The following is a 10895-nucleotide window of genomic DNA, read 5'->3' on the forward strand; positions in this document are numbered from 1 at the left end:
CCCTAACTCGTTCCGTGGATTTGATTATACATATTAATCCATACACATATTGATCCACAGCCATTACTGAATCCTCTGTTTGTAACAGAGTTAGAATGAATTAGAACTAGACAAATTAGAAAGCTTTCAATCAGTTGCTCAATTAATAGGTCAACCGTGATGTACACTGATCTAAATTAAGATTTAGATTCAATTGTATTGTCGTTGCATGCCGTACAGGTAGAGAAAGACTTTGAATTTGTTCAATTAATATAAGTAATTTAAAGTACTTGTTGGGTTTGACTGATGACAGGAAGAGAGGTTGACTTTTATCAAAAAATGGATGTGATGACCTCTGAGTCTTTTGGAAACTTTACTTCCCCAAGACTTTTGCCCAGTTCCCCTACAGCCTCCCACTCTGTTTGTAGTCACACCCGCCGCTAAATGAAGCACATAGTTCAGATTTTTTGAAGCGGGGAGTTGTACGAGGTACTCATCCATAGTCTGTGTGTGTCGATGGCTGTCGGAGAAGCAGTCAGGAGTTACCTCACGTCAGCAAAACATATTTGAGCCACCTCAAAGAAAGGCCCCACTAAAAATGACTGCCGGCTTTGACAAGAGCAAAGATAACGGCATCAGTTCCCCGTCCCAAACATCGACTGTACAGCTGTCCGGTGCAAATATTCTAAATATAGCATACTCTTAATGAGCGACCTGGTTTTTGCAACAGTCCCTGTAAATATACAACACTTCTACAATCAAGACAAGGGCATATTTGATTCTAAATACAATTCGTCGTTAACATCTGTATGACAACATTAGATGTCTATCTTAGTTTGAGCTGGTTACTAGGCGCTGGCGCTCTTGCGGTGAGGACAGTGGTTTGACGTCACATGTTAATCACGCTGAACATAAAAGAGATCAAGATCTGGCAGCTGAGTTGGGATTCTCACCTCCACAGGCAGGGAGCTTTGTAGGTTTTCGTTGAGCATTAATGTGCAGGATAAAGCTCAGCATTGTTGTAGTGTAACATTTCATGTCACTTTAATGTACAGAAAGTGACAAATGTATGCTTAATTCTGTGTTCATAATGTAAATGTTCCTACCAGCACAGAACACATTTGTGCTCAGTGTTTCTGCAGGAGACTGAATTGAATTGTCACAGAAGTAAGTATTGCCTTTAAACTCAACGTGTTTGATGCTTTTCTTGTATTCTTATCCGTTGTTGTAAGTATTTCATTTATTATCCATATTTGACTTCTTTTTTTCCACTTTGTCTTTTTGAGATAAAGAATGAAATGTGCAATTAATAACGATGCCTAACACATGCTACTCAAAAAGCGTGCTGATTCATTTGTCGTTACACCCATCACTACGAAAGCTTCTGACGTTTCTTTTCTCTCTTCGGTCTTTCATCAGTTTAAACGGAATGGAAAGCAACATGACGAGTGATATCCTCAAGATCCAAGGCTTCGACATATCCCCACAGTTCACCTACCCTCTGTTTTTCTTACTGCTGTTTGTCTACTTTACCCTGCTTTGCTCCAACATCGGAGTCCTTGTGCTTATCATCACTGAGAAGAGCTTGCACCAGCCCATGTACATTCTGTTTTGTAACCTCTCCATCAATGACCTCATAGGGAACACGGTGCTGCTGCCTCGGCTGATGGCTCACATCATTTCAACAGAGAGGTTAATCACCTACAACCAGTGCGTGGTTCAGGCCTTTCACAGCCACACGTTCGGGTCCGCCTCGCACATGATTCTCATCATTATGGCAATCGACAGATACGTGGCGATATGTCACCCCTTGAGGTACGGCTCCATTATGACCACCAAAGCTGTGGTTGTGCTGTCAGCAACCGCGTGGACGGTGTCATTAGTGCTGGTGTCTGTTTTGATCGGCCTCACAGTGAGGCTGTCCCGTTGTAGGTCGGTTATACAAAACGCTTATTGCGACAACGCGTCGCTGTTCAAGCTTTCCTGCGAGGATGTGTCCGTCAACAACATCTATGGACTCTTTTTCACTGTGTTGCTGTTCAGTTGCTCAATGGGAGGCATAGCTGTGACCTATTTCAGAATAGCTGTCATCTGCTGGATCAAGAAAAACAAAGACTTGAATAACAGGGCACTTCAAACCTGCGCCAGCCACCTCGTTCTTTATCTTATTATGCTCTGGTCGGGGTTCTTAACGATCATATTGCATCGTTTTCCAAATCACCCAGATTTAAGGAAAATTGCATACATCTTATTTCATGTGGTCCCTGCTAATTTAAATCCAATCATTTATGGAATGCAATCAAGATCATTACGTGATAAAATTATTCAAATACTGCAAAGAAAAGTGACTCCAACCTGATACTGTTACTTTGAACATAAAGACACATAAAAACATGTTACACCTGTTTCAATTGAAACCATTTTTATTTCAGTTGCAAATCTTTCCGCATACTCTTGTCTGTAAAATTCAGATTTTATTATGTCATTGTCTTCTGTTACCAAATTCCATGTGGTTTATGGATACATCTGTACTATTTGCAAGTTGAATTTTAAAGCTCAACACATCAAAGTGTCATCATGAAGTGTAAAGACAATATAATGAGGGTCTACTGGCCCCCGTGTGCTCCAGTGACAAGCTCTCTACCAACCTCTTGTGTCTTAATGCTAGAATAGCATGAAAATCACTATAATCACCATTTATGTTGGCCTTGCCTAAACGCTTCCTATAATAAGGAGTGTTATGATAAGTTTAGTGTGTAGTCATGTTATTTGTTCCAGGGATAATGGTCATGTTTCATGGAGCGTACACATTTCAAACAGACTGTGACTAAAGTCAACTCACGTAAGATGAAAATACAGTGTCACTACAGTACAACACAATATTTGTTGTGCACATAATATTGTGCTTACAATGGTTTTAGCTTACCCAACACACATTACCCTAAAACTCACATACATACTCAAAATTTCCCAACATTTTTTTGGTTTTTGAGGTGTTGTTTGAGGTAACTTTTTAAACTTCATTTTACTTTTCTTATTGAATGACAAAATCCTAAAGTGACGTACTGAATAAAACCTGAAATCCTTTCCTTTTGTAAAGAGGCTGTAGGATGACCTCTTGATGAAAGGTCGACCAGAGCTCTCTAACAGTTCTTGAGGTCTGACTAAGTTTCATTCTGACTGAAAAACAATTCTCCACTTGACTCTACACATCTCTCAAAAAAAAGTGTTTTTCCAAACCGACAATGATTCAAAGCACAGTTAAGCGTTTTACTTTCCTTCGGGTTGAGATTAATGAGCCACGGCCCGTTCTTTAACATAAAGAGCCGGGATAATACGCATAGAGAGAAGAGCAAATGCAGATGATCCAGGGGATTTAACCGATAATCCGTGTGAGCTCCAGTGAGACGCTGTTTTCTCTTGCTCTGATTTGGTTTACAGAAGCTTGCCTGGTTGTATCGCTTATTGACTCTTCTGTAATGTTGAATGATTCTCTCTCTTTAACTGATTCATGTCATGAGAGTAAAATGACATTTTCCCTAATGAGGGATTAATAAAGTACTTCTTCTTTTCCACCGATTCCTAAAGTCTATCACTTATATACGTATATTACATATGCAAATTGCAACAATTATTACCTCAAGCTAATGAGTGACTTTAAATGGTTTCAGAACTGCTGTGTGTTACTTCTCAGATACAATATTTATAACAGATTAAAAAAGAAATAATTATTTTTGAAATGTGTCAAGCAGCAATGGATAGCATATTTGTTTGTCACTGCTTTGGGTTGCATCTTGTAATCGCTTGACTTATTGCTTCAGACACAAGGAAATACATGTACAGAAACTAATCCATATTTTATATATTTAAAACTTTTAAAAAACACACAACTGTGGAAAAATGTGTTGATTTACTAACTGACTATTTCTTTGCTGAACCTGTGTGAACTTTCACACAGTATTGGGGCAAACGTTGGGGAGTGCAAGTTGTCAACAACAAAACCGATGAACAAAACTTGTATTAAACATCTAATTCTAATTATCAGGACTACAGTCGGGTGGGTGATGGCTGCCATAGGACCATAGGAAAAAGTGCAATCTCAATGTTAGTTCAATCTCAATTAATGAATTAGATTAGTTACTTAGATCGCTTTGCACATGATGAGAAGGCTCATGAAAAACACCATGATGAAAAATATCCACATAAAGAAGCGGTCTAAGACTTTAGCTACTTTCTTCCACTCCCCAGTCCTTTTCTGCGTTGCCCTCTGATCTCTGTAACAGTTGGCTATGTACTCAATGTTACGCAGTAGCTGCCTCTCGTTGCTTTGGCTGTTGCAGGAAACCTCTCCGTCTCGTCTCTCTCCATCACTCACACCTCCCTTCCTGCATCTCCTCTGACCCCCTGCCTCTCCACAGTCCATGCTCATGAAAATGCCATTCTTCCAAGTGCTGTAGTTGTTGGTGGGGTTCTTCCCAATGGAGCCTATTGGGCTCATCATCTGATCCACGTCTTCCCTCTCCTCGGCGTTGAAACAGCCCACTGTCTCTTGTCCTCTCTCCATTTTGAAGACGCAGTCCTCTCTGCCCGGTCCTGCCTGACCATTCATGCTGCAGTTGGTGTTCTTCACAGGTGGAGGCTCCTGTTTCTCCGGCTGCGGCGACAAGCAGTTCTCCCCGACTTCAAAGACAAAAAACATTCTGGCCATGTACTGCAGAATGACTTTCTTGGCCCACTTGGGAACAGGCTTGGCATCGGGGCCACAGTGGTGTATGTTCATGATGAAGATGGTCAGGGCAGTGGAGGCCGTGATCATGGTCATCGTTGCAATGTAATACTTTCCTGTGGAAGCAAAGGAGACAGCGAAATCAACACAGAGTTCCAACTCGCAGTCGTCACACAATTTCTGGGATTTGACCCCATTTTATGGCCCTTACCAATAAGTGGCACATTCTCAGAGGGTGGCATGATCTCTGCAACCAACAGCTGGAAGACAGTCAGTGCCAGCATCACGGTGACACCCAAAGACACCTTCTCTCCAGAGTCAGCGGGCAGGTAGAAGCCCAGTGGTGCCAGGAAAGAGATCATCACACACGGTATGAGCAAGTTGTAGACATAAAAGGACGCTCTTCTCTTCAGTTTCAGTGTGTAGGTCACATCAGGGTACGGGTCAGCGCAGCAGCCATACTGAATGATGTTCTTCTTGGCCAGCATTCCCAGCACCTCCCACTCCACATTGTCCACCAGGTCAGCCAGGTCAGCGCTCTCCATGGCGTTCAGGATGTCCAGCTGGTTACCGTTGTAGGTCCAGGAGCCGTATGTGAACCTGCACTGCTGAGCATCGAAGGGGAAGAAAGACACGTCCACTTTGCAGGAGCTCTTCGTGATTGCAGGGGAATCCCACATGATCTGGCCATCATGGCGGATCACCACATTGGTGTCCATGGAGCCAGTGAAGTGATCGTCAGCACTGAAAAACAAAGACAATGTTCATACCAAGAGCACATTTAGATATGTTGGATACCTTTAAGATCAGGATGCAAAGGCACAAGTGCACCAACTGAGGGGAGAGTCAACACATTTGGGAGAGTTGCACTCGTTCCTCAGTGTTTTGTCTGCGTTTTACATCATTTCAGTAATGCAAAGTGTTTACATGTGTCTGCATGTTATTGTACATATAGCTGTCATCAGGTTATATGTAAGTTAATTTGTCACTCCCTGGTCGAAAATCTGCTTTTTTTGGCATAAAAGTGATACCTCTGACTTAAATTGTAAATTTTCAGCAGTTTTTTTCCTCAGCATTCTTCTGTATAAAAAGCAGACAGAGGCCTGGACACTCCTATGAATAATGGCTTCAAGGACTGTTCAGCTTGTGCCTTTTATTCTGACCGACAGAGGCCACACTAGGATAGTCACTGAATGATCAACTCAATACCAGTCCGACCTACTTGTTATATAGGACTATATCAGGTCTCCATACATAACTACTAGGTATGCGGATGGTATCGAGTCCATCGTAATCGTCTTTATTCCATTTGAGGTGTGCATCAACCCACACTTGCCTTATCCATAAATATGCAGTCAAAACTTGGTTTCTCTCATCCTGTAAAACATTAGAAATTATAGAAAATACTTGACAACGGGGGAAGAAGGGGGGGGGGGGGGGGGGGGGGGGGGGCATATTGTAGGTAAAACCGGGATATGGTGAAATATAAACATGGCATTATTGAGTGGGTATCTGCTCAGATCTGGTGTTCACCGCTGTGTTTTACCATGTCGATTATTTGTGACAGCGTAACCTGCAGGGTCACATTCAGTATGGTGCTTGTGTCCTCCACAGGCCTCAGCGCGCTAGTATAGTCGGTGAATAAATCATTCAGGAGCTTCTGAGCGTATTTGCCATGAGCACACCAACAGGCTAAGACAGGGAGAGAAACGATTTACAGTCACATTGCCAAAAAAGCACATGTTGTGTTTCAGTTACTTTTGTTCATATTTCTTTAGTCAGGGAAAGTATTTTCTGCACAGGATTTTTGGATGTGATCAGTTCTGATCACATCTATTTTCTGCCCAGTGACTTTCAGAGTGAATGCAGTGATATGGATGCTGAGGAGAATGTGTGAATGCATGACAGATGGTGGAAGGGGACAAAGAGGATTGTCAGATTGCCATAAAGCTCTAGAAAGAGTTCTGGTATATCTGCCAGCAGTGATTTTCTGTGGTCACACTTAAGCATGTGTTGATATTAACGTTTTAATAAGGACATTTTTCATGTTATTTCTACATTAATTGTTACGAGTTACCAGGAACCCTGATATAAGATGTATTAATAGTTTTAAAATGGAAACACTAGTATTTTTCTAACAGGAGCTTGTCTCTCTGTCAACAATGGATTTGGGCCAGCCAGATGTTAACCCTGAAACGCTGTTTCAATAAAGCCTCTGAGCTGGATGCAAAGAAGGTCTACGGGATTATGATGATAGCAAATCCCTGAACAACTGGTTTTCAGATTGTGGGCTTGCTTGGAAGAGGAATGAAAATCTGAGAGGAAATCAACACTAACATTCTCAGAGCTCTGCGGAACAGAGACGATAAGGCAATATTGTATGCACATGTTTTTAACATCGTCGTCATCTTGTCTGGCACATCGTTGGAGGATTTATCTCTGGAATAAACATAAAACTGCAAAACAAATTAAATGAAATAATAATAATTAAAAATGCATTTTTATTAAAGCACATGGGGTAAATTAAAATAAATAAAATGAATGAAAACTTACTTGGTAAAATACTGACACACAGAAGCAAGCGACATAAAGTTTGGGCTCTCCATCGTTTCATCTTGCTGAACCAAATAATCTCGATCCCAAGATCCCAAAGAAGCATCTGGGCTGCTGTTTGCCTCAAGAGTTTCATTCACTAAAGATCACAAGCAGAGCTGCGACGACTGACACCACCAGAGAGGAGAAGACAGGAGAGGAGAGGCGGGGCGGCACCACGTGTTAACCACATACCATACACACACATACCATACACACAGACGGAGATAGAATATGATTATGAAAAAAATAACAAAATACAAAAAATGAAAATGGATCATTTGTTTGCTCTCGTGCAGCACCGCGGATAGCTCCCAGTCCCGATAGCGACAAAACAATATTTGTTTTAAATGAGCTCCTTATTATTGATAACAGACCGGCTTTTATACATCATTTAACATTATGATCTGAGCGTCATTCTTTGACAGGCTGCGACGCACAAACGTAGCATCCTCAGCACTCTCCTCCGCTCGCTTTCTCTTCCGGGGTGCTGCTGGTTTCCACGCACTGACTGTGTTGTCCTCCTGCTATCTGTCGCTCAAGGAGGAGAATGCTGCACCCGCGGGCCTATTCTCGTCTTTTGGCAGCGATCAAGGGACATTTAGTGGATGCAAAAAGTGTCACAGGAATGTAAGATTAGCTGCATGATCCCCAGCTCCCTTTGAGGCACTTTATGCTATTGTTGGTGTCTCCGGAATATCCAGGTCCATCCTGCAGCAGCGATACCAAGTATGTTATTGTAATAGCGTAGTTATTGACAAGCCAAGAGCGTGCAGTGTGTGGTGGCAGTTATTGGTAAACAGCAAACCTAGTGGAGGTACGTTGATTCCGTTTTTTCAGAGTTCAGATGTTCACTTAATGCATGCATGTGTATTAAAATGTCCCCAAATGACTGAGTGAAAATTGACAGCATGTCACACATTTTTACTAATCTCCATAAATCCGTCATATGCAGCCTATTGTATTTGGAGAACGTGAATCATGTCACATGCATTATACCTGCCTCGCCTTTGCAAGATGCTTTTAAATGAGGCGTTTTCCACTGTTTCAGACCAAGATGCTACAAGGCTCCAGTATCTTGGGGCACGAGGGGCCCCTGGTCATCAGGGTGTCATTCAGCGCCTGTGTTGTGTGTACTGTGTGCCTACCACTGCTTGGACTAATAACCTGCGTCTTCATATCCTCTGTTTTTCATTATGAGGACTCGACTGGTACACATTGCCGGGTAATTTCCTTATTTTTCAAACTGCACCAGCCATGGTTTTCTTAAGACGCTCGTGTTGTACTAAACCGTCCCTGTGTGTTCCCAGGTCCCTAATTACCTGCCATCCATCAGTGCCTCAATAAGCCTGAGCCCCGAGTGCCACATATGGCGGTTCTGTATCGGACTGCACTCGGCTCCGAGGCTCCTGGTGGCGTTTACCTACTTCAAATTTTACAAGGCGCGCTTTTCCTCCAGGTTCCCGGAGAGTTTACTCAGTCGCTTCAGCCTGGCCTTTTCTGTTTGTGAGAACCTCGGCCTCTTGCTGCTCACATATGTGTCGTCAAGTGAAACATTCTGTGAGTCATCCATTGTTTTTATTGGAGAGGTTTTGTTCAAACCTCTGCTTTCCCTTTGATTTATATTCTAAACTGATCTATTCAGCGAAATGAATAACCCACCGGACATATATTGAATTAGTAATAAATAAATGTTTTTATATTTTCAATTGTTTGAAGTACGATATAGCCTTAGCCCACTGATGCATTGGCTAAAAGTGTTTTATTTGGAAATTGATTATGACAATGACTAAATGTTTCCCTCTTTTTGTATATTTTTAGTTGTACATAAGGAAGGCTTTGTGCTCTTCCTTGTCAGTTCCCTTATCTACATGCTGACAACCTGCCGTTTATGGAAAACTATTAAGAAGCATTCCTTAAGTCCTGAGGTAAGGAATGCCAGATCACTCACAACAGACTGAAATTTCTCATGCCATTTGCAGCATTTCCGTCCATTTCTGCTTTATTTTCGTCTCCCTTACAGGATGCCAAGTCTCACTGTTGGAAAGTGCGCTTCTTACTTCTTAACATGTCCTTCTGTGCTTTCGCCGGATTCTTTTATTGGAAACACAACATGTACTGCGAATCGGGGAGTAAGTTGGCTATTAAGTCAGTTTGATCATTTTGATCTAATCTGTAAGGGGCGATAACAGCGCTTAAAGGAAAATGACACAAAGCATGTCCATCATGTAGCTCTGTTTCTTCTTTTCACAGGTTACACTTTATTCGCCCTGTTTGAGTATCTGGTGGTTTTCTCCAATATGGCCTTCCATCTCACAGCAGTGTGGGACTTTAAGAGCCGGGAGGTCATGGTCATTTCGACCTCTGAAGATAAAGACTTCTGACTAGAAACTCAAGGACGACGTTCTGAATGCACCACCACACAGTCATCTGATGTTAACAGCCTGGACACTGCTCAAGGGGAAGAGTGGGATGAAGGCCTTTTCCACATATTTACATGATGGCGGCTCTTAAGTCCTTAAAGGGTGTAGATGTCAGACAAGCACATGTGCTACTGTATGGTCAATTCAGTGAGCTGTGTGTGCTTTTTTTTTTGCCTCAGTGTCTCATTCACAGATACCTTCACCTACACACAGTACAACATGTTATGTAATGTGGAATTTTAACTTTTGTACAATGCACAACAACAAGATGTGGTCTTACTGTATGTGTGCCAAAGTAAAGTGACAGTCCTTCAACAACTGCATGCTTGGTCTACATTTTGAAATCATGCAGCAGTTCTCTAATGTGAATTATCTGTACTACATGTGACCTTAATGCCCTGTTGTTAATCTGCAGCAGGTACAACCCAGTGGCCCAGTGGCCATGTACAAAGGCAAATCACCGTAATGTTTCTTTTAGAGTTTTAACAGCAACCACTGCACCTTAGTGACACATTATTTTGCTTTATGTTATTTTATGCACCACTTTGCAAAATGTCCATCCTTATGTGATGGTGTTATGAGTGTATGCTATACCCCATAACATGAATTCAATACCTCTGAAGCTTCTTGTCATCCTCCCCCAAAGCCGGCCCTGATGATGCAAGTACAGGTCAAGCACGAGCAAGACGTTGAATCATATCAATTTACAACAAACTCAGAAAACTCAGTTTTTTACGTGTGGTTGTTTCATTTGCTAGTGTAAATTAAGATCAGTTAATTCATTAAAAAAGTCCTCCAACATGCAGAGGCTACAAATAAATATCAAGTTAGACATTCATACGTCAAGGATTGGTCAACAAAGTTGCATTATTAAAAAGAATAGTCAGTATTTATCACAATATTTTAAATGTATGCTAAATCAATCCCATTTGTTCCAATTTTAAAGCATAACATTGAACTAAAGTACATTGCCTTCAAATCAATTTAATTATATTCCATAATAAAAAATAAAAAAACTTCACTAACTAATGGGTTAGTTTTTCCATCACAATGTATTTACTTATAATTGACAGCAGAATTAATAATATCTAAAGGACGTTGCGTCCCAGTGTAGTGGCTTAAACAATCCGCTAGATGGCAGACTTTAGCGATTTGTTTAAATTAATTCGACGTGA

General features: G+C 41.5%; 3 protein-coding genes across 4 annotated transcripts; 2 read left to right on the top strand and 1 right to left on the bottom strand.

Annotated features, from left to right (window-relative positions):
- The first annotated feature begins 1408 nt into the window (after window positions 1-1408).
- LOC137875687 (olfactory receptor 52N5-like) lies at window positions 1409-2377 on the top strand. The gene has a single exon (XM_068715151.1). The coding sequence runs from the start codon at window positions 1409-1411 to the stop codon at window positions 2336-2338; it is 930 nt and encodes a 309-aa protein (XP_068571252.1). The 3' UTR covers window positions 2339-2377.
- Window positions 2377-7624, bottom strand: chrna10a (cholinergic receptor, nicotinic, alpha 10a). Its single transcript, XM_068715184.1, has 5 exons — window positions 7259-7624; window positions 6252-6397; window positions 5928-6082; window positions 4917-5449; window positions 2377-4821 (listed from the first exon to the last, which is right to left on the bottom strand). The coding sequence occupies exons 1-5, from the start codon at window positions 7392-7394 to the stop codon at window positions 4121-4123; spliced, it is 1671 nt and encodes a 556-aa protein (XP_068571285.1). The 5' UTR covers window positions 7395-7624; the 3' UTR covers window positions 2377-4120.
- A 191-nt stretch (window positions 7625-7815) lies between these two features.
- On the top strand, window positions 7816-10602 carry LOC137875697 (post-GPI attachment to proteins factor 2-like). Of its 2 annotated transcripts, XM_068715172.1 has the most exons (6): window positions 7817-8114; window positions 8349-8522; window positions 8608-8857; window positions 9119-9225; window positions 9321-9429; window positions 9551-10602. In XM_068715172.1, the coding sequence occupies exons 2-6, from the start codon at window positions 8355-8357 to the stop codon at window positions 9679-9681; spliced, it is 765 nt and encodes a 254-aa protein (XP_068571273.1). In that variant the 5' UTR covers window positions 7817-8114; window positions 8349-8354; the 3' UTR covers window positions 9682-10602. The 2 variants fall into 2 exon arrangements, with proteins under 2 accessions (XP_068571264.1, XP_068571273.1); XM_068715163.1 differs by having other exon boundaries at window positions 7816-8522.
- The last annotated feature ends 293 nt before the right edge of the window (window positions 10603-10895 follow it).

The sequence above is a fragment of the Cebidichthys violaceus genome, unplaced genomic scaffold, assembly GCF_023349555.1.
Source record: "Cebidichthys violaceus isolate CVI_PGR_0920_01 unplaced genomic scaffold, fCebVio1.0.p SCAF_1, whole genome shotgun sequence".
NCBI lineage: Eukaryota > Metazoa > Chordata > Actinopteri > Perciformes > Stichaeidae > Cebidichthys > Cebidichthys violaceus.

What these genes read in the sequence shown, in the direction of transcription:
- LOC137875687 (XM_068715151.1), top strand. Translation starts at nt 1,409, where the DNA reads ATGGAAAGCAACATGACGAGTGATATCCTCAAGATCCAAGGCTTCGAC.
- chrna10a (XM_068715184.1), bottom strand. Translation starts at nt 7,394, where the DNA reads ATGAAACTCTTGAGGCAAACAGCAGCCCAGATGCTTCTTTGGGATCTT. An exon ending in TGTCACAAATAATCGACATG is followed by an intron (nt 6,083 to 6,251) that starts GTAAAACACAGC and finishes AATGTTTTACAG; the next exon opens with GATGAGAGAAACCAAGTTTT. An exon ending in GATATAGTCCTATATAACAA is followed by an intron (nt 5,450 to 5,927) that starts GTAGGTCGGACT and finishes TTTGTTTTTCAG; the next exon opens with TGCTGACGATCACTTCACTG.
- LOC137875697 (XM_068715163.1), top strand. Translation starts at nt 8,325, where the DNA reads ATGAGGCGTTTTCCACTGTTTCAGACCAAGATGCTACAAGGCTCCAGT. An exon ending in AGCATTCCTTAAGTCCTGAG is followed by an intron (nt 9,226 to 9,320) that starts GTAAGGAATGCC and finishes TCTCCCTTACAG; the next exon opens with GATGCCAAGTCTCACTGTTG. An exon ending in CATGTACTGCGAATCGGGGA is followed by an intron (nt 9,430 to 9,550) that starts GTAAGTTGGCTA and finishes TTCTTTTCACAG; the next exon opens with GTTACACTTTATTCGCCCTG.